The sequence below is a fragment of the Heteronotia binoei genome, chromosome 12 (assembly GCF_032191835.1).
Source record: "Heteronotia binoei isolate CCM8104 ecotype False Entrance Well chromosome 12, APGP_CSIRO_Hbin_v1, whole genome shotgun sequence".
Classification (NCBI taxonomy): Eukaryota; Metazoa; Chordata; class Lepidosauria; order Squamata; family Gekkonidae; genus Heteronotia; species Heteronotia binoei.
The window spans coordinates 83,930,472-83,957,031 of NC_083234.1; the positions used below are offsets into that span (position 1 = coordinate 83,930,472).

Consider the following 26,560-nt stretch of genomic DNA (forward strand, 5'->3'; position numbering starts at 1 on the left):
GAGTTATGGAAAGCGGGAAAAGAGGCTGAAAATCCAGTATTCTCCCGCCAGGGCGGGAGGCTTGGGAAGGCTAGCTGAACCTATGGGACTTATATCAAGTTAATTATGGACCTGTAAGTAAATCCATGACTTTGACTCTAGGGGAATGGTCTAAATTGAATTTCTCTATACTGGAAAAATAGATCTTCTTAAATCATTTCTTCTTCCTTGTCTTCTTTTTTTGTTCCAAAATCTCCTGATACCAATCTTACGGAAAGACTTAACTGGCAATCGCAGTGGACCTCCTTTTTATGGAATAATCAGAAACCTAGAATTGCATTATCAATCTTAGCGAAACCTCATAAAATGGGTGGTTTAGCTGTTCCACTAATTGATAAATATTTCGTGGCAGCCCAGCTGAGACATATTGTGCTGTATGCCTCTTTTTTTTCGACTCCAGCATGGGTTCAAATCGAAAAAGTTGATCTACCCAATGTACTATTACATGAATTCATTTGGAATTCTAAAGCTGACAGAAAGGAGTATGCTATTTCTAATCTATTTCTTAAATTCACATTGCAAATATGGGACCAATGGAGAAACTATCTCCTGCCTCCTCACCAATAATGGCCTTTTTGGATCAGTCCTGGTTTCCCCCAGGAAAGGACAAAAATCAATTCCAATTGTGGAGGAATAGTATATATTCAAGCTTACGGATGTAACAACTAATGGTAAATTAAGTACCCTCTCCCAACTGGAACACAGATTTAAAATTTCTATCCCTTGGTATCAATATACTCAAGTACACCATGCACTGCACCAAATAATCCCAATAATTATGGCTAATAGATCGCTTAACCCTTTGGAAAAATTAATTAACAAAGGCAGTACCTCAGTAAAGGGTATTATTTCAATTATATATAATCTTTTAAATCTACCTGTTTGGTCAGGTACGTCCAGTCAGCAAATTGCCTGGCAGAGAGACTGTCATACTACAATTAACGACGATCAATGGGAACAGATTTGGGTATCAGCTTTATTTAAATCCAAATCTTATTATTTTCGGTTACAAACCTACAAGATTTTTGCAATTTGGTATGTGACTCCTTACAGGCTTTATATAGGACAAAGTGAAGGAAAATCCAAATTGTTGAAAAGATTGTGGGCAATCGGGAACTTTCATACACTGCTGGTGGGAGTGTCCTGAGATCAAAGCATTCTGGAAGAAAATTCTGGGAAAAATAACAGAAATAGCCGGGATTACAATTCCGTTTACACCAGAATCTTTGTTATTAAACTTTTGGCCTAATTCTAATTTGTCTACTTTGCAAAAAGAGTTGTTTGCACTATTATTATTAGCGGGGAAAATTGTTATAGCCAGTTGCTGGAAATGAGCTGAAGCTCCTACGTTAAATTGTTGGTTTAACAAAGTTTGGGACACCTTGATTCAAGATAAATTAGGGACCAGCATTACTTTGCAAGAAAATGCCATAGCAGGTGACTGGTTTCTTGAAAAATGGTTCATCTTTCTCGAATATGTAAATAATAAGGAAACTAATTTTGGTAAAATTCCTCCAAAATACTTGAACATTGTAGCTATCATATAATGAGAATGGCTACTTGTACTCCAAAAAACCTGGGAAGATCAGGTTCTGACCTAATGACCAACTATCAAGAGATTTGCCAAGCTTACAAATCTCTGGGAAACAAAACAGCAACCTTTAAATGTCACAGCATTCCTTCTGTTTCCTCCTTTTCTGACAATGGTACTTTGGGAAGCAACAACAAGACTATTGTGAACTTTTGCGGACTAAGCAAGATGTTATCTTCCACGCCAGACCTTCCCGGGACGCTCTATTTGTCATTGTATTTTTGAAACTAGAATGGTTTTGAAGAACTGGTGAACAGATATAAAATAAAGACTGCTTGCCTAGCAAGCTGAAATTCATTCCCTCCTCAAGATACTCATGTCAGAGTCTTCATTGCAACAGAACATTATGATTTATTAACTCTATATTGTAACTCTGTGTAATATTTTACCTTAGGGTTCGGTGATGTATTGGGTTAATGTATTCAATGTTTTTGTTTGTCATGAGGAAGCTGCAGTATGTATCTTGCTTAGTTTCTATTTTTTGAGTTGGCCGTTTGTTTGTTTATATATGAAAAAGTTTCAATAAAATTTAAATTGTTAAAAAAAAATCATACTAGCTTGCTGATGTTGAAGGCTTATGACTCGAAACCTGAAATCCAGAAGCTTGGTTGCCAACTATTCTACTGAATTACTATTGAGGTGCATCAACTAGACTTCTAGCATTGTAGACTGCTTCCAGTGATACTTCATTCAGGTTTGTTAAGGGCATTTATCACTATTTTTGTCCTACAAGAACACTAGGAGTATTCCGTGACCAAAGCCTTCTTTCCCTGAAGGGTAACTCCATGCAAAAGAGTGGACTGGATTTATTCAGTGGTGGTTTATTGGCTTTTCCTTGTAGTGATATGTGGAAAATAATGTGATGTTTGACATACTTGGCACCTATAGAAGTTTGTACTAAAAAGGGGAGGGACGGTGGCTCAGTGGTAGAGCATCTGCTTGGTAAGCAGAAGGTCCCAGGTTCGATCCCCGGCATCTCCAACTAAAAAGGGTCCAGGCAAGCAGGCGTGAAAAGCCTCAGCTGGAGACCCTGGAGAGCCATGAATGGGGCTGTGGCTCAGTGGCAGAGCATCTGCTTGGGAAGCAGAAGGTCCCAGGTTCAATCCCCACTGGAATCTCCAACTAAAAAGGGTCCAGGCAAGCAGGCGTGAAAAGCCTCAGCTGGAGACCCTGGAGAGCCATGAATGGGGCTGTGGCTCAGTGGCAGAGCATCTGCTTGGGAAGCAGAAGGTCCCAGGTTCGATCCCCACTGGCATCTCCAACTGAAAAGGGTCCAGGCAAGTAGGCGTGAAAAACCTCAGCTTCAGACTCTGGAGAGCCATGAATGGGGCTGTGGCTCAGTGGCAGAGCATCTGCTTGGTAAGCAGAAGGTCCCAGGTTCGATCCCCACTGGCATCTCCAACTCAAAAGGGTCCAGGCAAGTAGGCGTGAAAAACCTCAGCTTGAGACTCTGGAGAGCCATGAATGGGGCTGTGGCTCAGTGGCAGAGCATCTGCTTGGGAAGCAGACGGTCCCAGGTTCGATCCCCACTGGCATCTCCACCTAAAAAGGGTCCAGGCAAGTAGCTTGAGACTCTGGAGAGCCATGAATGGGGCTGTGGCTCAGTGGCAGAGCATCTGCTTGGGAAGCAGAAGGTCCCAGGTTCGATCCCCACTGGCATCTCCAACTGAAAAGGGTCCAGGCAAGTAGGCGTGAAAAACCTCAGCTTCAGACTCTGGAGAGCCATGAATGGGGCTGTGGCTCAGTGGCAGAGCATCTGCTTGGTAAGCAGAAGGTCCCAGGTTCGATCCCCACTGGCATCTCCAACTCAAAAGGGTCCAGGCAAGTAGGCGTGAAAAACCTCAGCTTGAGACTCTGGAGAGCCATGAATGGGGCTGTGGCTCAGTGGCAGAGCATCTGCTTGGGAAGCAGACGGTCCCAGGTTCGATCCCCACTGGCATCTCCACCTAAAAAGGGTCCAGGCAAGTAGGCGTGAAAAACCTCAGCTTGAGACTCTGGAGAGCCATGAATGGGGCTGTGGCTCAGTGGCAGAGCATCTGCTTGGGAAGCAGACGGTCCCAGGTTCGATCCCCACTGGCATCTCCAACTCAAAAGGGTCCAGGCAAAGAGGTGTGAAAAGCCTCAGCTTGAGACCCTGGAGAACCACTACCAGTCTGAGTGGACAAGACTGACTTTGATGGACCCAAGAGGGTCTGATTCAGTATAAGGCAGCTTCATAGGTTCATATAGTAACCATATTTATCGTTAAGTCTTTCATCATCAAATATTTCCCAGGGTAGTATTTCTTTTGTAATCCGTCTCTTCCCAGACCGGGAGGGCACAGCAGCTGGGCCCCCGCCTGCGAAAGGCCAGGGCCGCCCGCGGGAGTCACGAGGGGCCCCAGGAGCGGTCACCCATTGGCTAATGCGTCAGGGTTAGGCGACTTGGTGGGCGGTGCTCAGTGGGACGTCACTTCCGGGTCCTGTGCGGCCTGGTGAGGGGGTGGAGATGGAGGTTTCCAGCCCGGAGCCGACGTCGGACGGTGCAGGCAAGTGTTGCTTTGCGGTGGCGGCGCTTCTCCCTCCCTCCCTCCCGCGCAGAGGGCGGCTGTGCGTCGGTGCCGCGCTGGTGCAAAACGCCTCCTTCCCGCCTCTCCCCCAGCGGGACGATGTTTGGCCTCGTTTGGGGTCTGTGCGTTTGCCAGGGGGGTGGGCGCCACCCCTCTCTCGTCTGTGGAATTTAAAGAGCTGATTGGTGGGCGCTGCTTAAATCACATAGGAGGGGGTGGGCCCCGGGCTTCTCTGAATGCTTGCAGGCTCTTGAGGTCTGGCGTGGCACTACAGGCTCTCAAATGCTATCTGTGTCTTCTTATTCCAGGAGAGGATGATTCAGACACTTCCTTGGATATGGTAAGTAACCCAGTCAGAGGAGGAGAAAGCAGACCACAGAGTGGACGCACACTCTTTTCTGGTACAGGCTTAGTGGCTGTGGGCTCAAATGGCAAAGGAGGCTTTGGTGTAGCTACCAAATATCCTGCCATGTTTATGTTTCTGAACCCTGTAATGAAGCTGATTCACCTTCAAGGCTCATACCTCTGAGGAAAACATGGAGTTTTGCTTGGGCCTCAGCTTCCTGATGAGAGCTGAGTAGATATGGGCACAAACCACATTTTTGCAATTTGGTTTGTGGTCTGTGGCTGAACCATGAGCTGAACCACAAGCTGGGAGGTTGGTTCACAAACAGAACAAGTTCATGACTCTTGTTTTCTGCTCCCTGCTGCTTTTCATGAAAGCAGTGATTAAAATGGCTCCCATGGATCACTGCTCAGCTTTTTGGCTTAAATGGCTCAGAGCTGAACCCAAGAAAGCCCCTTTAAACAGCTGAGTAATGTGGAGTAGTGTTTCCAGTCTAAGCAGCTGAGCTGCCTTGCTCCACCACTTAGCAGTTATGATGGCCTTCCTGGAAAACAGGAGTTTTATCCCTGCTTTTTGCTCACTGTGGACCCATGAACTGCCATAAAAGTTTGTGGAGGTTTGCAGCCAAATTGCTATTTATGAGCCATGAACTGCCCAAAATTTGTCATGAACAAAGCTTCATGAGTTACTTCATGTCCTTCCATAGAGCTGAGGCAAGCATGTGCCTACCTTTCACTTGGTTGTTGTGGGAGCAGGGGTGGTTCATGGCGCTGTGCAGAGTAACATGAGCAAAAAATTATGGGGTTGAAGCTTTCTTGAATGGGATGAGACCCCAGGTGTTTCAGCTTTTTTATGCCTCAGGATAAGACCAGAGGGGCTAATGACTATTGAGGAAGGTGGAAAATTGAAGCAATTAGGAAAATCGTAGTAGTAGTATTACTAGTAGTAGTAGTACTAAACACTAGTAGTATTTACCATTACTCCACTGAGTCCCTTTTGGATTCCATGTCTGCTTAAATAAGTGTGTGTAGGGGAGTATTCTTCCTCTGTCTTATCTGTCTCCTCATCTCTTCTTGGGTCAGGAGGTGAGCCCAGATGGGAGAAAACACAGTGCAGATGAGGATAGTGAGAGAGAGCTTGATGTTATTAATCTCCCTGAAACCCCAGAGACCTGCCTGCAGATGAACCTGGTCTATCAGGAAGTTATTGAGGAAAAGATCAAGGAGGTCAGCATTTTGCTTTCCCAAAACGAAGAACAGCAGGTGAGCAAATTTGGAACAGCTTTAAGAATCTGTTGGCATGTTACTGGGTGAGGGGACGTGTATTGGAGAAAGCAGTGAATCCACCAGAGATATAAGGAATCCACCAGAGATACAAGGAGAATTTCAAGTTGGGAGCAAGAAGCACAGACATGCTTTTACCTCTTTTGTTGACTATGAAAAGGTTCTTGTCAGTAACCGCAAAGTAGACTGCAGATATCAGGCAAGGATTCTGGGAAATGTGATCCTTCTCATTTTTTCTGTATGTTCGGATTTTAAAATTTACAGTTCAGGTAGTATGTAGGAAAATGACCTGGATTTTTTAACCTGTAAAAGAAGATATCATTGAATGGAAACCGCTCAGATGAGCCTCATCACATTTCCCCTTCTTTGCTACGGACTGGTTTAACTTCCACTACAAAAGAACAACCAGATCTCGAGAATCTAGAGCCATCGACACAAGTTGAAGTTCATATGCCTTCAATAATGGCTGAGAACCCCCTCCTGAGCAGCAATAGTGAGATCATGTGACCAAATACAAGTCAATTAATTAAGAACATCTCAAGAGGTTTGGGCATCTGATCCATGTTTCATGATACCAATGGCACCCTTGAACAACTAACTAAAAAATACTGATTTACAAGCCCCTTTATACCCTCGCCAGCTAAACCTTTCACCATTTTGGATATTAAGATCGCCTCTTGGAATATTGCTGGGTGGCGAAATAAGGCCAAGGAGTTTGCAATTTATCTGAAGGGATTTGATGAAATCAAAGAAACCTGGACTCCACACCAGATCCTACTAGAAGGGTTAAAAGTCTTACTAGCCTTCAGAAGTAATAGGAGGGGTCATTTTCAAGCTGGTTTGTCTATACTTGTCTTCTCATATCTTTCTTTGAAATACATCACTCTACAGGCAAACATCTCCATGGCGCAGATTGTCAAGCTTGTCCTGAATAAATTCTCTCTAGTTATTGCGAATATATATGTACCATCCTTTCTTGATAATTTAACTCTTTTTCAATACTGGGAACACTTGACCACACTCATGGAGGAATTCGAGAGGAAATTTCCAACCATAGAAATAATTCTAGTGGGCAACTTTATTGCTAGGGTAGGGAAGGATTGTAGTATATTCTTTAAAGCTTTATTAACCAAAAAGATACCCTTCCACCCATTTTCTCCTATCCAAGATACTCCAAGGATATGCAATACAACAGAATTTGATTAAATGGTCTAATTGGATACCCAAACTCGAGAGAATTCACTTTTGTCTCCCCGAGGGGCTGTAGTGTAATTGATTGTATCTTAATCTCTCCGTCACTGAAACGTTATGTCAAAAATTTTACAATGGGTGATTTTATTATTAGTGACCATTTTGACCCTTCATTTTGGCCCTCATCCCTCCTGTAACTCGACCTCACAACTTTATAAGACTGACATTGCCTAGAATTCCATGGAATGATCACACAGATCTGGTCCTGCTGCAGAATACAGAGCCGTGCATCTGACCCTAATGTATCTGTATCAATTTATAATTATTTAACATCTTATCTCTAAATCACTGAGTGTCAGTTCAGGGTGTTCAAGAAGAGGTGCAACTAATCTAGTAAACTCTACACACCGATGGTTTGACAGAACGTAAAGAAACAAAAACTACTACATAAAGTTTATAACCAATATTGCAATTCGAAGGCCCTGACCTTGCTATCAGAATATTTTAAGCTTAAGACTCAGCTGCACCATCTTATCACAAAAAAGAGATATGCTTATATTAAAACTTAACGGGAGGAACTCTGCCATGCTACTACCTTAAATAATACTAAAAAGTTCTGAGCCATAGTTTCAGGTGCATTTCAGGCCGATGACCCATCCATGTCTGTCATCTCTTATGTTTGGTTTCAGCACTTTTCAGTTCTGTTCCGTCAAGATTCAAGAACCAATTTGTATTGAACCATCTGATTTCCCTCTAGCTGATCTACGTGATTGGTCTCCTGTGTCTATCTGTACTGCAGGTGCCACAGCAGCATAGAGCTTTTTCCCTTGCCAAATGTAACACCATGCCCTCTGCCATTCTTTATGGCAGATTCAACAAGGCAGCCTGTTCAGTCAGATACTGCCTCTATAAACAAATGTGTTGAGTCAATTACTCATATTCTTCTTTATTGTCATTTATATACAGATCTTCTTCACAAGTATTTACATTCTCTTTTAGCATGGTGGATTGTTCTGATGCACTTAGACTTTAGAACGATTTTTCATCTAATGTCACTGAGAAGGTGGCTAAGTTTCTTTACACTGTTTTAAAGGTACGCCAAGGGATCTCATAGAATCAGTTTATGTTTATGCTCACTCAGATGTATATGTACATGATCATTCCATTTCACCTTTTTAAATTAATTTGTTCTGATTTATTTTTTCTGTCAATAAAGGCTAACTTGAACTTGCTAATCATTGAATGGGCTGGATGTCCTGTTTGCCTTTTAGTTGGGATATTGGCAGATTAATTACAAAGATTTAGATATCTGGCTGGAGGCCCTGACTGCTCATCAGCAAGGACCTTGCAGATTCTTTGTTGTTTCTACTTTGCTGTCACTTTAAAATGTCAGTGCATCTCAATTAGGGATGGGCACAAACTGGAGAAAATGGGGTTCATTTTGTTGTTTTATTCATTTGATTTTTGACCCAGTTTGTGTTTTGTTGCTTTGTTTGGTTTGGGAGCTGTAAAACTCACTGGGAGTCTTCAGCAGGCTCTCCTCTACCCACCCTGCAAGTTTGACAAACATTGGATTTGAAATGTCCGAGTTTAGCCTCCAAAGCAGGTGCCCCCAGGAAAGCTCAGCTTCAGCTGTGACAACAACTCGTTGTGCGCTGGATTGGGAGCTCCATGATTGACTCTGAGAGCTGTCAGTCAAGCTGTTATGGGTTTTTCTAGGGCTCCTCAGCGTTGCTTGAAATTGATTAAATCAGCACCAGGCTGTCTTGGAAAATAAACTGCAAAAATGAAACAAACAAAGCACCAAGGTCCGGACCGGTTTGGAACAAACTGGAAATCTGCCTGATGCATGCATTAATCATGACTCGGTTTGGTGTAGTGGTTAAGTATGATTTCTCTTATCTGGGGAAACCGGGTTTGGTACCCCACTCTTCCACTTGCAGCTGCTGGAATGGCCTTGGGTCAGCCATAGCTCTCATAGGAGTTGTCTCTCAGCCCCACCTACCTCACAGGGTGTTTGTTGTTGGTGGGGGGGGGAGAGAAGGTAAAGGAGACTGTGACCACTCTGAGACTCTGAGATTCAGAGTATAGGGCAGGATATAAATCCAATATCTTTTTCTTCTTCATGCCCATGTCTAATCTCAGTCTTTTGCAGCCTCGTGGAATCTGTAGCCAGAGGTCTCTTTCCACAACTGCCTGTGCTGGTGGGAGCTGTTCTGCTACAGAGGTTTCTTGCCCTGCTTTTGAAACTGCTGCTGAGTCAGTGGTGCCCTCACATCTGAGGTTCTGGCATGCAGCTCTTGGCTGCATTCAGGGTGGTTCCAGTAGTGGGGTCTAGTTGTACTACCCTTGATCACAGCCTGGGACCTCCACAGGGTCCTCTAGCTGCTACACAGGAACCCATTTGAACCTCACAGGGCACCCCTTTGTGAAATCTTTTTTTCTGTATAAACAATTTTATTAGTAACATATGGTAGTAGAACTATTTCTACAGCTTATAAAAAAAAGCCTTAAGATGAAAGCATCATTCTACCCCACATCTTACTTTCTTCTCACCCCACCCCCCAATAATTGACCCCCGCCAGTGTTATTTTTTAGAAAACAGATATTAAAGGTACCTTTAACTATCAAGAAAAAACAAAAATTGATTAAGAAATAAAAGAAAAAAAAAACCCTTCAAAAGTTATATTCTTGTCTTAAAGGTCTTAATCTTCAAAAATTGTCCAGTGTCCTTTTATTTTCCACTCTTTTTCTACATATCTTCTGAATTTCTTCCACTCCCGATTAAAGAGTTCTAAATCGCAGTCTCTTAATTTTCTTGTTAGCTTATCCATTTCACTCCATGACATAACTTTTAAATTCCAGTCCCATTTTTCTGGTATTTTTTCTTGCTTCCACAACTGCGCATACAATGTCCTAGCAGCTGAGAGCAAGTACCATATTAAAGTTCTATCTTCTTTTGGAAAATTCTCCATTTGTAATCCCAGCAGAAATGTCTCTGCATCTTTTTTAAATTCATATCCTAGGATCTTAGATATCTCTTGTTGAATCATCTGCCAAAACATTTTAGCTCTTTCACAAGTCCACCACATATGGTAGAAAGAGCCTTCATGTTTTTTACATTTCCAACACCTATCTGGCATCTTATTGTTCATCTTTGACCCCTTTGTGAAATCTGACTTTCAAGTGAGCATTCTTCAGGGCCTTGTCTGCTGAGAAGGAACTCTGCATTTTCCAAAAGGGGGATCTGTTGCTCCAAGAACCAATCCAGTGAGTTCTTAATCTCAAGGTTTTTCTGTCGTGTCTCATTCTTTTAGTAGCTTGGTACAGACCAGGGGCTGGGGGGCAGGGTGGTGGTGGTGGTGGTCTGTCTTCAGCCAGATAATGAAGCCTTCAAGATTTGCATATGCCCTGGTTTTGGAGGCATAAACCTTTCAAAGATACCTTTCAATTTCCTGCTGCTAAGAAATCCTCATAAGTGAGCCTGATGTTTCATTCTCACTGTTCTTGGCTCTTTAGCACAGATTGGCAGTGTTCTGAACTGTGCTCTGCTTGTTCTCCTTTCCTTCCCAGACAAGAGAACCAGCATAGTGCAAGTCTGGGAGTTCTGTTCTGAAAGGGCAGACTAGAAGGGGGACTTCGGTACAGAGAGAGAGGATTCATGCCTTTTGTAAATAACTGTGCCATCCCTTTGCATTTAAAAGTAACTGAAGTGCCCCAGTTTGATTTGTTTGTGTGTGCAGATGAGTGCTTTGTCATGCTGCATCTCATGGACCATTTGAGTGTATGTGAGCATGTTCTTGGCCCACTAGTTTCACCCTCTTCCTGCCTGGTATGTTGATTGGTGGTTTCTGCAGTCACTACCTACATTTGCCAGCGAGCCCCATCCATTTTGTGCCCTTAGTGCCAGGAAATGGGAGTTGTGAGCTTGCTACTGGGCATGAGCACAGTTCTTCAAAAATTGCAGCCTAGCCAAGTGAGCCAGCAGAAGTTTGTGTAGCACCCTGTGTTACAGGGATTAATTGGTGCATTTCTTCCCCGGGGAAGAGCCGAGAGAAGCTGTTGCTGCGTCAGTCTGTGGTCAGTGATCATTTGCAGCATGATTTTTCCTTTGTAATGTAGTTGGACTGGGTGACTTTCACGTGTCCTCTGATTCTCTTCCAAGCCAGCCTTTGGTGTGTCATGTTGATGTTCTCCCTTTTTTGTTCATGATAGGAAAAGCTCACCAGGGAGCTTGCTGGGCCCAGAATTGCAAAATCCAGTAATGGGAAAGCCATGCCAGCAAATGTGTTTCTGGGCCATTTTATGAAGCCATATTTTAAGGATAAGACATCAGGAATTGTAAGTATAAGCGGTGGGATACAGGCCTGCATGGGAGCTATTATCTCACAAGTTGGGCATCTGCTTGTTTGAGTTATGATTTGAAATATGATTTTCAGGCAGGCTTTAATTGTCCCCAAGTGCTCTTTTATTAGTCATCCTGGTCAGTGCTGATTTTGTCACTCCCAGTGTGGATCCCTGCCAGTGAATGCCTGATTGTAAACAGGCATATGTAAAGAGGTGGGAATTGTCTTGTGGCAGGAATGGTCTCCTAGAGCTGAGAACTATGATGAAGTTGAATTACGTGGTTTGTCTGATTCTTCCCCCAGGGTCCTCCTGCTAACAGCGATGCCCAAGAAAAGGCAATGCAAGGCATAAAACCTTTTGAAGATCTGATCACAACAAAATGTAAGTGGGACTTTGGGGTTCTCAGTAATTCAGTTGTGAACCAATGCTGGGATTGATAAGGGGTGGGTTCTTGTTTGGTGGAGCATGCAGGAATCAAGTTCCTTTGGGATCTCTAATGGACAAGGGTCTTTCTGACAGCTTCCAGTTGCACCTTAACTGGGACTTACCCATTGGAGGTGGTATTTGACAGGATGACTTCTGTAAGCCATCCCTGTTCTTTCTTCCCCAGGGAAGAGCCGAGAGAAGCTGTTGCTGCGTCAGTCTGTGGTCAGTGATCATTTGCAGCATCTGCTTCAGCCAAAACTTTTGAAGTGAGTATGGATCCTGCCAAAATGTTCTCAATCTATGAATCAGGAGAGGAGTCACAGCAATTGTGTCCAAGTCTTGGAAGACTTTCTCTTTTAGACTAGGCAGCTTGGTCTAAGACAAAAAGAAGTCAGTGCCCTTCCCTGAAGAGCCAGCTGTCTGAGACTGCAGAGAGAACAAGAGCAAGGGAGAAGATGGACAACAGTAGCAAGAAATAGATGCTTGAGAATAAAGTGGCCCAGCTGTACACGTTGAGGTTGTGCTCCTCCACTGAGCTGTGGCCCTTTTGCTATTCCAGAAGTGTCCAGAGCTAAGAGATAGCCTTCAGTTAGGCACTGTTCCTGCTCTTAAGAACCCTGATGTATTGACCCGGGGTCTTATTGGAGAGCTGTGGATGCCAGACAATGGTGCCTTCCTGGCCATCAGCAAATTTCTGCAGTGCTGAAAGCAGCTGCCTAGAGTTTGTGACTGTGGGAGTGAGCTGAATCTTCTCTCTCTCTCTGCCTTTGGAGTTGTTCACAATGATGTTTCTGCACAGGCTTGAGTATCTGACTGACAAACAGGAAAGATCCCAAGATGAAATGGAAAAGCAGATTTTGACAAAACAAATCAAAGAAGTTGAGCATGAAATGAACAGCATTGAGTAAGTAAAAGGAAACATGCATGGGCTGAGAGGCTGTGCATGTTTGTAAAACAAGCTGTTTCTGGTGGGGTCTGATCCTGCAAGGTTTACAGTACTTGGTTTGTTAAACAGGCCTTGAAACGGCAGCTGGAAGCTTGCAGTGACCATTTTAACTGTTGGGCAGGATTGTTCAGTGTGCAGCCACCTCAGTTGTGTCCTAACCAGGCCAGGGATCTTGAAGCATGTAAACAAAGCCTTGCAGAGTCATTGGCAGCTGTTCCTTCCCATTCCCTAGCCCCAGGAGAGCATATTGGGCATTTCTTTCTAACCAGGGACCAATATTTAATGTTCCAAGGCAATGGGATGTGATGTGTTTGGTTTCTTGCTGCTGTTCAAATGCTGCAAGGAAGAAGACTAAAAATCTGTAACTATTGACATCAACAGTAAGGCTGGTTGTAAGTGGATTAGTGTCTTGAGTGAAGCTCCATGGTAATGTTACCATGTTGTTTTTAAAAGCAGAGTAAAGGTCCAATGAAACCCAGTTTTTAAAAAATTTTCAACATTTAAGGCTCTGTCTCAATGATATTTTGCCTATTTAAGTGATATTTCAGTGATAAGAGTTCATTAAAAATAGACATATATTTTAAAAAGCAAAGTGTTTGTAATTGTGATCCAAGACTTCAGGAAAACCGTCACTTACTTTTTATGGCATGTTTGGCTGTGCCTGTACCATATCTGCATCAAGAAAAGGACTTTTAGAATAGTGGTTTAATGCAAGATCATTCTACCCTCCCCCCCAGAAATGTAACTCTGCCACCTCTCTCTTCTCCTCTGCCCCGGTCTAGACAGCTGCCAGAGAAGGTTTTGCTGGGAAACAGACTTGATAAGCATGACTGGGACAAGATTGCCAATGTCAGTGTGAGTAGCCCAGGAGATCTTGTCTGGACCTCCTTTCTTCAAGTCCTCCTTGCTTGTCATTGTTCTGGGTATGGAGAGAGAGACCAAATGCTTTTTTCTAGCTTCATTCCCCTCTGATGTGTTTCTAGTTTGAAGGAACGCGCGGTGCAAATGAGCTGCAGAAATACTGGCAGAATTCTGAACATCCCAGTATCAACAAGGAAGAGTGGAGTGAGGAAGAGATCAAGACACTCAAAGAAATTGCTGCCAGGCACAAATGCCTCAACTGGGAAACAATAGCCCAGGAGCTGGGGGTAAGGGCTGGGCGTCTAGAAACTGAAAGACAGGCTGTTCCATCTGGTTTGATTTTAAATAAAGGGGCTGTTTCACAGGGTAGCCATGTCAGTCTGTAGTAGAACAGCTAGATTCAAGTCCAGTAGCAAGAGGCCAATAAAGTGTGAGCTTGTGAGAGTCAGGCTCCCTTGATCATATATTTGATGAAAGGAGCTTTAAGCTTATAACTTGAAAATCTTGCTGGATTCTGAATACAAAGGGCAGTGTGGGCGATGGATATGCTTTGGCAGCTGCTGCTGCTGACACAGCACTAGGATCTTCACCGTGTGGCTGGCTTTGCCTCCTGTAGCCAGCAGCCATTTTATGGCTGCATCTGTCAGACCTTGGAACGTCAAATAAGAACAAATCATTCTTTTCAAAATTAATCCATTTATTTGAGAACAAGTGGTCTTGGGTAGAAGCAGATTGAGTTTGATACATTTCAAGGCTACTCGAGCCTTTTTGTAGATACATGTAACATAACAATAAAATCATTCTCACACTCAGAGAAACAGTTGTCTGTTCCCATACTCCCTTATCTCATTCCCAGGAAGGCTCCCTGCTGGTTACCTTGAGGCATGCCATCTTCAAAGGCTTTAAGGCGCCTGAGAATGCCAAGTGAGAAATTCCTCCCATGAGTTTTACAACGGTCTCTTTCTGTTTGAAATGCACATCTCTTAATCCCAGGGTTAGTAATAGCAAACAAAATGGCGTTAGTCATGTCAAGAGAATATATTTAAAAACTATGCCATCTAAACAGTTACAGGGTCTGACAGCATCCACCACCCTGTGTCAGAATTCCAAAGACACAGAAGTTGGGGACCTTGTGCTACAGCTGTGCTCAGTGTTATACACACATGTGTATGCCATGTGTTCTATATATATGTTATATGCCATGTGTTCTATATATACACACACGCACACAAGTATTGGCCACTGTGTGACACAGAGTGTTGGACTGGATGGACCATTGGCCTGATCCAACATGGCTTCTCTTATGTTCTTATGATACCTCTTGCGCCGCACTGCTGTCACTTTTTGTCTCTTCTGCCACCTTCCTCTTGCACATGTTACTCACACACCCTCTTGCTTTCCATTTCTCCACAGACACAGCGAACAGCTTTCCAGTGCCTGCAGAAGTTCCAGGCAAACAACAAAGAATTCAAGAGGAGTGAGTGGACCCCAGAAGAAGACCAAATGCTCTTGCAACTAGTGCAAGAAATGCGGGTGGGGAGCCACATCCCATACCGGAAAAGTAAGCCCCCACCCCAAGAGGTTCTGTTTAGTACCATTGCAGCACCCCCCTCCCTTCCCAAATCCCAGTCTCTATGTTTGTAGCCTTCTGTTTTATGTTCTCAGGGTCTAGAAGGAGCTCTCTTCCTGACTTCAGTTTCTTAGGGGGGCCTTTACCTGTAGTGTGCAGCTTGTTCTGCTTGAGTCTCCTGGCTCAGCTGCCTGATGCTGTGTGCCTGTAGGGTGCTCTCCTGTTACCATACCAAACCTTTAATGGCATAACAGTTGCAAACAAAAATCACAGAATATAAAAATTTAAACATTGGAGATAAAATCAAAATGAAACCGAGCTTACAGATGCATTCATACATGGTCAGATTTAAATTTAAGGATGTCAGTCAAAAATTTTGCCACAGCCTCGCTAACCTCCCCCTCAGAATCGTTCAATAAATAATAACAGGGTGGCAGAATAGACAAATCTGGGGATAAAGAAAGCCTGCAAAATAAGTCTTTTCGGAGAGTTTGATCAAAGGAACAATCAAGCAGTATATGCTGAGGGCCCCTGAGTGCCTCCTTCATGGGTCGGTGGAATGGAGGCCTGCCTAGTTCTTCAGGTCTAAATCCCTTTGCTTCTTAATGGCATTTTAAGGTGGCTAATCTTGGTGAGGGATTGGTCTTTTTTGTTTAACCCCCCCCCCTTCCTGATCAAACCAAGATATGTCTGGTTTTGAGTTGTGCTTCCAGCAGCCGCAGCCAATAGTAAAAATATGAAGGCCTTAAAAACAAAAACAGAAACTTGGGGGACCACTGGAAAAAATCAGTCCTATGGAATATTTTATCTTTTAGAATGACTAAAATGTTTCTCAAGGCAGGGCTCCACAAATCCTGGGCGCCACGTCATTATGATATCTAGAAATTTCACTGTGACATCTGGTTTGATTTTATTGTAGTATCTCTCAATGAGAAGTGGAAAGCTTGTTTATCATTTCACATAACAATGTCTTGTATGACATAAAACTGAAGCTCTTTTGGTTTCTTGCTTGTCTCTTTACCTGTACACCAGGCAGTGGTGGTGGATGAATTGATTTTTTAAATAGTTGTTTTCTATACTGACTCCAGCATTCAATTAAATGGAGCTTTTAAAGCAATAATGAAACTATCAGAAATAAGGGAGTTGAGCTAGCTAGCTAGTTTTTTGTTGCAGTGCTAGCAGCTAGAGTCATCCGTGTATTTGTTTATGTGCCACACTTGTCATTGCCACAATAAAATTATGAGAAACTGAAGAAGCTAGGGTTAGGTATTGTACTATAAATATACTATAAACTGAAAGGCACCTACATTTTAGGACTGGATCCTACAAGATTTCCTGTCTTAAGACAAAGATTTTCACTCTTGAAATGTGTAGCATGAAAAAAATAGGGTTTTTCAGTGGAAAAATTGGGGAACTTGGGGGAAGCACTGTTGTTTACTACAGCTTTTTTTTGTACTTTAAGCTTTTTTTGTACTTCAAAGATGGCAAGAAGATACATGTCCTGTGGTAGCATAGAGTGCAGCAGTTTACAGCTCTTTCTCAAGTATTGGGTATATGTGCAGTTTTGCTTGTAGAAATTCCATATGCTGTTAAATTCCATAAGTATGCCAACCTACTAAGTTGTAAATGATGCAAATAGTGTTACAAAGTTGTTAAATCAGTAAAAGAGGTTTAAGTTTGGAAGAGATGTTAGATACTTCTCAATTTCCCTTCCCCAGATTTCTGTTTTCTTGGGGGAGGCAGTTTCTCCCATGACTTCAAAATCTCCAGAAATTTTGCATCTCTGGCCAGTGGTGGAGTGGGGAAAGCACAAGCCCTTGAACGGTGGCTTCAGGTTTGAAGCAGAGGTTCACAAGCTGTGCTCAGGCAACTTGCATACAAAGTTCCGGCTCTGCACACATTGTGTTATTTGTGCTGCACTTGACACTTTTGCATGGGAAGAGTCTCCTGGGCCAGAAAAAAGTGAGTTGAAAGTCCTCTGTAACCCACAGTTGCCTACTACATGGAGGGGAGGGATTCTGCCCAGCTGATCTATCAATGGACCAAGCGACTGGATCCCAACTTGAGGCACGGATCCTGGACCCCAGAAGAAGATGCTGTAAGAAAGGGCTGTTTACTGCTGCTTTTTACTAGTTGTAGGATAGACCGCTTTCTGGGGTGGATTGTGAGGAACACATATCTGGGCCTAGTGCAGTTTTGTCAGCCAGCACTCTACCCTCTTCCTACCCCTCCCACCATCATTTCTGTGCCCCTGAGTCCTGGTCTGGTGGAGTCTACAAGGCCATGAACAAACACGTGCCTCCAAGCTTGTTTACAGGAGAGAATCCTGGCTGTTGGACCTGCTATGGGTGCTGATTCCAGCAGAATCTAGTGCCAGGGAGTTAGACAGAGAAGCTTGTTGGGAATATGCATAACCATGTGAGACCCAGAGTTCTGGAGGCGTTTTTTGGGGCAGTGTTTCCTTTTTCATTCTGCCACCGTTTGGGTAGGGGGGCAGTGATGGGCCTGGGACCAGCAACAGTGGGATGATCGTAACCTCTGTGTGCTTCTGTGTTTCTCCCTTAGCTGCTGCTGAAGGCAGTCACAAAATATGGGGAGCGGGACTGGTATAAAATTCGAATGGAGGTCCCAGGGAGGAATGACATTCAGTGCCGATACAGGTCAGTCTCTCTGTTCTGTATCTACTATCAGAGGACTATTAATGTGATTGGGAATTCATGGCAGGTCAGGCAAACTTGCTGAGATTTCTCTGGCCTGTCATATCCTTGTAGAGGGGGGGGGCATGCTGAGTACTCTATAAGGCAGGGGTGGGGAACGTCAGGCCCGAGGGCTGTTTACAGCCCTTAAGATCACTTGGTCTGGCCCTCGGGGATTGCTGGGCCAAGCCGAACCACATGGCGGCCTCCCTAGGGCCTGGCTGGCCAGCAAGGATCATGGGGCCCAGCCACGCTGTACAGCAGCCGCCACCCCAGGGCCTGACTGGCCAGCAGGGATTGCGGGGGCCAGCCACGCTGCACGGTGGTCTCCCTGGGGCCTGGCTGGCCAGCCAGGATCGCTTTGGGCCCTGGAAAAATCACTGTCACAGTTCAGGTAAGTTTCCCCTCATTTCTTTATTTCTCTTTCATTCTATTTTTCCCCCATTTCTTAGTTTTCCTTAATTCCCCTTTCTTCCCCCCTTTATTTTCCTTTATTACCCTTTCTTCCCCCATTTTCTTTTGCTTTCTTTCCAGTTCTTTCCCCCTTTCTTTCCATTTCTTTCCCCATTTCTTTATTTCCCTTTATTCCCCTTTCTTCTCATTTCAGTTCCCTTTATTCTCCTTTCTTCCCCCATTTCTTTATTTCTGTTTATTTCTCTTTCTTCTCTCCATTTCTTTATTTCCCCTTATTCCTCTTCATTTCTTTATTTTCCTTTATTCCTCTTTCTTCCACCCATTTCTTTATTTTCCTTCCTTCCTCCCCCCCTCCCCTCCGTCTCTGTCTCTCTTTTCTCTCTGTGGAGCCTGAGTGGTGAGCATTGTGAAGGACTGCTGCTGGGGTATATCAGTGCCTTTAAAGGTCTGCAGGGAGCAGGTGCAGTTTTCGCAGGGAGGGGTGGGGGTGAGAGACAGCCAGTTCAATTTGCACTTGATTATCCCAGATGATGTGGCCTAATATGCTAATATTAGGGGATGTGGTCTAATATGTTAATGAGTTCCTGCTGGGCTTTTTCTACAAAAAATCCCTGAACCTAGGCATTTGCCAAGGGCAGCAGGCCAAGGGGGGAGAGGTGCACCAAATTAGGCTTGCCTCACATGACTTCAAATAAAAAACAATTATTTGCATTAATTTTGCTGGCCTGAATTGTTCTCCTGTTTTTTAAGTTGATAATTTCGTATGGCCCCCAAATGATGTTATAAATATCCAAATGGCCCTTGGCAGGAAAAAAGTTCCCCACCCCTATGGGTAGTGTAACAGAGTAAGATGATAGCATGGTGATAGAAAATTAAGGAGATCTGCAAACAGGAATAGCAGAGGCATGAAACTGATGGGAGGTGGAGTTGCATGAAGGAGCCAGGAGGCATTCTGGGAACACTTGTCCTTCACTGTCACTGTGGCCTCTTCCTTCTCTTTCCCCACCACCAACCTCTCGTTGCAGGTACTTGCATGCTCTTCACTATGATATAAAGAAGGGCAAATGGAGCAAGGAAGAAGAAAATAAGCTGATTGAACTAACAGAAAAGTATGGCGTGGGTAAGGCAGATTCTTAAGTGAGCCATTTTGGTGTCGTGGTTAAGTGTACGGACTCTTATCTGGGAGAACCAGGTTTGATTCCCCACTCCTGCACTTGCACCTGCTGGAATGGCCGTGGGTCAGCCATAGCTCTGGCAGAGTTGTCCTTAAAAGGGCAGCTGCTGTGAGAGTCCTCTCAGCCCCACCCACCTCACAGGGTGTCTGTTGTGGGGGAGGAAGATAAAGGAGATTGTGAGCCACTCTGAGATTCAGAGTGGAGGGTGGGATATAAATCCAATATCATCATCATTCTCTTAAGCAGGGCTCTTTTTGTGGTAGGAGGTTTGAGAAAGAGCTGCCCTATCCTCCGTGCTGACCCTGAACTTGTAGCTGGTGCAAAATGTGGGGGGGTGGGGCTAGCAGATGGGACAGAGTCACTCCCATATGTGGCTCTTCTGCTGGCTGTTGATCTGTTTCTGGGTCCAATTCCAGGTATCGGTGCTCACCTCAAAAGCTCTTTGTGCCCTGTCCGGGGTCCACCTCTCCCTGGATATACACATCATACAGCAGCTTAATTCTTCCCAGTGAGGTCTATTATTGTGTGTCTTGTGCCCTCCCCCCTTATCTAAGGGACGTTTGACCACAGCCCAGGCTCAAGGGTTTTGGTGGCTGCCCCGTGCTTTTTGAAGAGGCCGACATAAGAGAAGCCATGTTGGATCAGGCCATTGGCGCATCCAGTCCAACACTGTCACACAGTGGCCAAAAAAACCCAGGTGCCATCAGGAGGTCCAGCAGTGAGGTCAGGACACTAGAAGCCCTGCCACTGTGCCCCCCCTCCCTAAAGCACCAAGAATACAGAACATCACAGCTCCTGCCTTCCCCGGCTTTTGGGATAGGCTGTAAGACAAAGAGCTCTGTGGCAGCCTGAGTACAGGGGAAGGGCGCACCCTTAGAGGGGGGCAGAAGGTAATTGGGCTTTATGTTTTTTATGTGTGTTGTTTTATCAAATTCTTTTTATACTGCTATGACCCATCTTGGTTCCTGAGATGCTCGAGGGAAAGCTGGGTATATGTGAACTGCACAACTAAAAAGAACCTTTGGTTTGGTCACACAGGATGTGGTCTGCTCGAGGCAATTCCCCTCTCACTTTGCATTTTCCCTGTGACTTATCCCTTCCATTTGACTGGTGTGCTTTAAGGAGGGGATGTTTTTCCTTTGGTTGAGCTCCCCCACAGTCTGTTTTCCCCAAGTGAGCCTGTAAAAGGATGCCTGCACCACCTATTCCCCTTGGTGGAGGGTGGCTGAGTGGGCTCTTCACAGCCCAAGCAGGAGGGTGGTTCGTCCCCTCAGAATCTGAGAGCAGACTGTTCCCTATGGTGCCTGTCTGCCTGCCTTCTTGTTCTGCCTTGGGCTAGAGTGCAGATTTAGAAGCCTGTGAAGAAACTCTTCTGGCACGTCTTTTGTTGCTTTCTCACGCCATACTTTGAATTTTGCTTTCTCAAAGGAAAACTATAAATAATTGGCCATTTATTCTGATTTCCTAACAACTTTCTCTCTTTAGGTCACTGGTCAAAAATTGCTTCCGAATTGCCGCACCGCTCAGGGGCCCAGTGCCTCAGCAAGTGGAAAATCCTCCTGGGTTGTCAGGTATGTTCAGTTCCTGTGAGCCATTTCCTCTCTGGAGGACTTCAACAGCCATTTGGTGGGGTTTGCTGGGCTGTGCCTGCAACATGAATGGCAAAGGATGGGCCTGCTCTGTTGAGACAAATATCTGAGATGCAGGGTTATTGGGCCTTAGTGCTGAAATAGCAGAAGGATGGTTTTCTATTCCTTTATTTCCAGTGTTAGATTCCAGAGTTCTCAAGGCTGTGCTCCATGCTTTGGATTTATAGACAGACAGACAGATACTAGCTTTATTTTGGGCCTATTATATATTTTTTAAATTCTTCACTGTATTTCATTTGCTTTATTCTAGTTTTTTATTTTTTGTTTTCTATTGGTAGGACTAGCTTTCCTTCCTTTACACAAGGGAGGGCTGAGATCTCCCATCCCTTCCCCCACCTTTGTTAATTACACAAGGGAGGGATGAGAAGTGTTTGTTTGTCAACTGCTTTATTTTTTATCTTTTTCTTTCCCTTTTGAGGATTCATTAGTCTGTGTCATTTATTTTGTGTTGTTTTTTGATAAGGCTGTTCTTGAGCCTTCTGGTAGGTGCTTAGCTGATGTACTGGTTAAGTGTGCTGACTCTTATCTGGGAGAACCAGGTTTGATTCCCCACTCCTCCACTTGCACCTGCTGGAATGGCCTTGGGTTAACCATAGCTATCACTGGAGTTGTCTTTGAAAGGGCAGCTGCTGTGAGAGCCCTCTCAACCCCATCCACCTCACAGGGTGTCTGTTGTAGGGGGAGAAGATATAGGAGATTGCAAGCCACTCTCAATCTCTGATTTAGAGAGAAGGGTGGGGTATAAATCTGCAGTCTTCTTGTGAGAGGGCTTTTTTAATCAAGTATATTTATTATCATTCTTTGTGGCTGTTTCTGTCTTTACAACTGGTCTTTTGTTATGAGAAGTAGAAGCTATAGCCTCAGCCCTAGCAGGTGTAAAATAGCAAATAAATTGTTCTGATCCTCGCAAGATACTGAGTTTTACTGTATTAGAAATCAGGAATTGTATTAGGAATTTTATCTAGGGTATTAAGGATTTTATAGGAATGTATAGGAGAAGGGGGAAATATACATTCGCTGATAAATTATTTACAGTACAAAGTAAATATTATTAGTATAAAGTATACATTCGCTGATAAAGTATTTATAGTACAAAGTAAATATTATTAGTACAAAGTAGAACTAATTTTGATTAAAATATTAAGAGTGGATAAAAAGAAACCAATTGTAGGTAATTCCGTAACAGTTTAAACAAAGAAGGTTGGGTGAATTTTTATCCAATCCAATAGTCAGCCTTTTGGCATATATCAAGTAATAAATAAAACAGTGACAAATATAGAAGTAACAAAAAGAAAAAAGATATTTCAGTCATATACATATGGACATTAGGCAGTTGATCCTTAATTACCAAACATAACAATAAAGCTACCTTTTCAGTTATTTCAGGTGATGAATTGTTCAGGAGGTGGCACACCTTCATGGTGTCTGAACAACCTGTCATGTTAAGCAAAATTGGGTCTAAAAGATTGAAATGGGTATCATATTGAGAACAGTAAAGAAGAATATGAGGACGTGAGTCAACTTGTTTTAGATTGCATGCACAGAATCTTGCTGAATATGGAGTTTTATTATATCTGCCACAGGTAACTGCAGATGGGCTAGTATTGCATCTAGCAAGTGCAAATGCTCTGCACAATTGTGGGACATGAAGGGGAGTTTTTATCTCCTAAATCTTCTGTTGCTGCTCTGAGTCATTTAGAGATTGTGGAAGTGCACATTCCAGTGCCCTCTCACCCTTGGTCTGAGAGGGGATTTCAAGCCTCTTCCTTGGGCTTGTGAGCAACTCAACAGTTCACTGCATGAGGCTGACAGTTGTTGTTGAGCGTCCTTTTGGTCCCACACTTTGATAAAACAGATGTTATTGATAGTCAAAACTCTTGAAAAATTTACGAGAAATTTAATTCAGAGCAGGTAATCTGACTAAATCGAAATCTCTTTATACAGAGGTCAGTTATATTTATTAAAACTTTGATTGACTGCAGCACTGTAATGTGAAAGAAAGGACAGGATTTTCTGTCCTTCAAAAGAATATTTCTTTCTGCCAAACTATCATGAGTGTCGTAGATAGCTTTATGAGGGAAGTCTGTCTGCCCTCTTTCCTTTCCCCCATTTGCTGTTAAGATGTTGTGGCCAGGTAGCCCTCTCTCTCTGTTCACAACCTTCTGCAGCAGAATGCCTCTGGGAAAGAAGAGCAGCTCTTGTCCATCCCTAATCTTTTCTTCCTTGTGAGCAGCAACTCCCTGGCCCCCATAACTTGCAGAATCCTCAGGGGCCTCTTCTCTGCTCCTAACTCCCTACCTAAGGCTGTCTCAGACCTTGCTGTCTGCTCCTCTTCCAGGTCTTTCTGTGCCTGCTTCCACTGTTTTGTCTTTTCCCCCATCTTACTCAGTGAGCTGACCCAGCCACTACATTAATCAGCTATTTAGTTGGACTTTGTCCAGCCCATTCTTGTGCCCTCATGATCCTAATTTGTTCTTGACTCTTGGTTGCCATCACCATTCTGCTGCTGTTCTCCCTTCTTATGTATTTAAAACATTTAGGCAAAATCAAGCTAAGTAACATAATAGCATGAAGACAAATGTCATAAGAATTTATTTGCCCTACATAATGGCCATAAATCTTCCTGAGAGGTTGCTGTGTTAATCTGTCCTTGCAAAATAGAACAGAAGTCCAATGGCACCTTCAAAGACTAATGAATTTTTGCAATTCAGGGCTTGTTTCTTCAGATGCTATAAAAAGGAAATCCCCATTTTTATAAGGGAGTGGGAAGGGGAGGAGCTGGGATGGGCAGAGAGGCTCATTGTGACTCCCATTATAGCTCTTCAGCTCTGAGTCTCTGCACTGGATGAGATTGTTACACATGGTGGGTGAAATTCAGAAGCTCCAGTCTTTCCTTTATGTGGCGCAGAGAAACAAAATACTGGTTAATTAGGATAAACAGCAACTAATCAAGGAAGAAACAAGTCTGAATTATGGGAAATTTAGGGAAATTAACTGACATCAGTAAAAGGTTGCTAAGAAAAACCTATTAAAGCTTACAAAAATGGGTCCTGTTGACTATTTGACATTTTACTGAATAAGGAAATCCAAGTCTCTGTACCAACCAGAATGACAGAGGGTAGTTTCTTAGTGAGTTCTACTTTTTGTATAACCTTGACTTTCAGATCTGCAACAGAATGTGGGAAGATTAAACGTTTCTTCACTGTGTTTCTGAGTGCTATGATTTCTGATATGTAAAGATTTGAGTGCACTGATGATCTCACATAGGGAACAACACATTTGTCTAGTGTAGATAGTGGAAGGGGCATTGTTGGCACATGATGGCATATATTAAGTTGAATGATGCATAAGGGGATTTGTTTGGGATGGTGCAGCTGATGATGTTATGTCTTGAAATAATATCACCTGAGCATATGTTGGGGATGATCAAATTAACATAAGAACATAAGAGAAGCCATGTTAGATCAGGCCAATGGCCCATCCAGTCCAACACTCTGTCATATAGTGGCAATTTTTTTTTATATATATATATATACACACACACTGTGGCTAATAGCCACTGATGGACCTCTGCTCCATATTTTTATCTAACCCCCTCTTGAAGGTGGCTATGCTTGTGGCTGCCACCACCTCCTGTGGCAGTGAATTCCACATGTTAATCACCCTTTGGGTGAAGAAGTACTTCCTTTTATCTGTTTTAACCTGGCTGCTCAGCAATTTCATCGAATGCCCACGAGTTCTTGTATTGTGAGAAAGGGAGAAAAGTACTTCTTTCTCTACTTTCTCCATCCCATGCATTATCTTGTAAACCTCTATCATGTCACCCCGCAGTCGACGTTTCTCCAAGCTAAAGAGTCCCAAGCGTTTCAACCTTTCTTCATAGGGAAAGTGTTCCAGCCCTTTAATCATTCTAGTTGCCCTTTTCTGGACTTTCTCCAATGCTATAATATCCTTTTTGAGGTGCGGCAACCAGAACTGCACACAGTACTCCAAATGAGACTGCACCATCGATTTATACAGGGGCATTATGATACTGGCTGATTTGTTTTCAATTCCCTTCCTAATAATTCCCAGCATGGCGTTGGCCTTTTTTATTGCAAACGCACACTGTCTTGACATTTTCAGTGAGTTATCTACCACGACCCCATGATCTCTATCTTGGTCAGTCTCTGTCAGTTCACACCCCATCAACTTGTATTTGTAGCTGGGATTCTTGGCCCCAATGTGCATTACTTTGCATTTGGCCACATTGAACCGCATCTGCCACGTTGACGCCCACTCACCCAGCCTCAACAGATCCCTTTGGAGTTCCTCACAATCCTCTCTGGTTCTCACCACCCTGAACAATTTAGTGTCATCCGCAAACTTGGCCACTTCACTGCTCACTCCCAACTCTAAATCATTTATGAACAAGTTAAAGAGCATGGGACCCAGTACCGAGCCCTGCGGCACCCCACTGCTTACCGTCCTCCACTGTGAAAACTGCCCATTTATACTCACTCTCTGCTTCCTATTACTCAGCCAGTTTTTGATCCACAGGAGGACCTGTCCTTTTACTCCATGACTCTCAAGCTTTCTAAGGAGCCTTTGATGAGGAACTTTATCAGAAGCTTTCTGGAAGTCAAGGTAAACGACATCTATCGGGTCTCCTTTGTCCACATGTTTGTTCACCCCCTCAAAGAAATGGAACAGGTTAGTGAGGCAAGGTCTTCCCTTACAGAACCCATGCTGAGTCTTCCTCAATAACCCGTGTTCATCAATGTGCCTACTCATTCCGTCCTTGATAATGGTTTCTACCAACTTTCCCGGTATTGAAGTCAGACTGACTGGCCTGTAATTTCCTGGATCTCCTCTGGAACCCTTTTTAAAGATGGGGGTGACATTTGCTACCTTCCAGTCCTCAGGAACGGAGACAGATTTCAATGAAAGATTACAAATTTTTGTTAGAAGATCCACAAGTTCAACTTTGAGTTCTTTCAGAACTCTTGGGTGTATGCCATCCGGACCCGGTGACTTATTAGTTTTTAATTTGTCTATCAGTTGTAGGACCTTTTCTTTTGTCACCTCAATCTGACACAGGTCTTTCAACACCCCTTCCAAAGTTAGTGGTTCTGGGCGGGCAAAAAGTTCTCATCTTCCACAGTGAAGACGGAGGCAAAAAATGCATTCAGCTTCTCAGCCATTTCCCTGTCCTCCTTCAGTAATCCTTTTACCTCATCCAAGGGCCCCACTGCCTCCCTGGCTGGTTTCCTACTTCTAATATATTTGAAGAAATTTTTATTGTTGGTCTTTATGTTTTTTGCAGTATGCTCCTCATAGTCCCTTTTTGCCTGCCTGATCACAGTCTTGCATTTGATTTGCCACAGCCTGTGTTCCCTTTTACTAATCTCACTTGGACTGGTTTTCCACAGCTTAAAGGAATCCTTCTTACCTTTTACAGCTTCCATTACTTTGTTTGTTAACCACGCAGGCCTTTTC

The 26,560-nt window shown here is 43.7% G+C and overlaps 1 protein-coding gene across 1 annotated transcript in view; it reads left to right on the forward strand.

The window, feature by feature from the left end:
* The first annotated feature begins 4,061 nt into the window (after nt 1–4,061).
* SNAPC4 (small nuclear RNA activating complex polypeptide 4) overlaps nt 4,062–26,560 on the forward strand; it is a 109,901-nt gene continuing 87,402 nt past the window's right edge. Inside the window, exons 1-14 of the mRNA XM_060250661.1 lie at nt 4,062–4,157; nt 4,487–4,518; nt 5,607–5,786; nt 11,214–11,339; nt 11,648–11,726; nt 11,956–12,037; nt 12,571–12,675; nt 13,500–13,572; nt 13,701–13,865; nt 14,992–15,139; nt 17,140–17,246; nt 17,714–17,808; nt 19,284–19,378; nt 20,919–21,004. Coding sequence (XP_060106644.1) covers nt 4,118–4,157; nt 4,487–4,518; nt 5,607–5,786; nt 11,214–11,339; nt 11,648–11,726; nt 11,956–12,037; nt 12,571–12,675; nt 13,500–13,572; nt 13,701–13,865; nt 14,992–15,139; nt 17,140–17,246; nt 17,714–17,808; nt 19,284–19,378; nt 20,919–21,004 — 1,413 coding nt within the window. The 5' untranslated portion in view covers nt 4,062–4,117. The remainder of the gene's footprint in view (nt 4,158–4,486; nt 4,519–5,606; nt 5,787–11,213; nt 11,340–11,647; nt 11,727–11,955; nt 12,038–12,570; nt 12,676–13,499; nt 13,573–13,700; nt 13,866–14,991; nt 15,140–17,139; nt 17,247–17,713; nt 17,809–19,283; nt 19,379–20,918; nt 21,005–26,560) is intronic.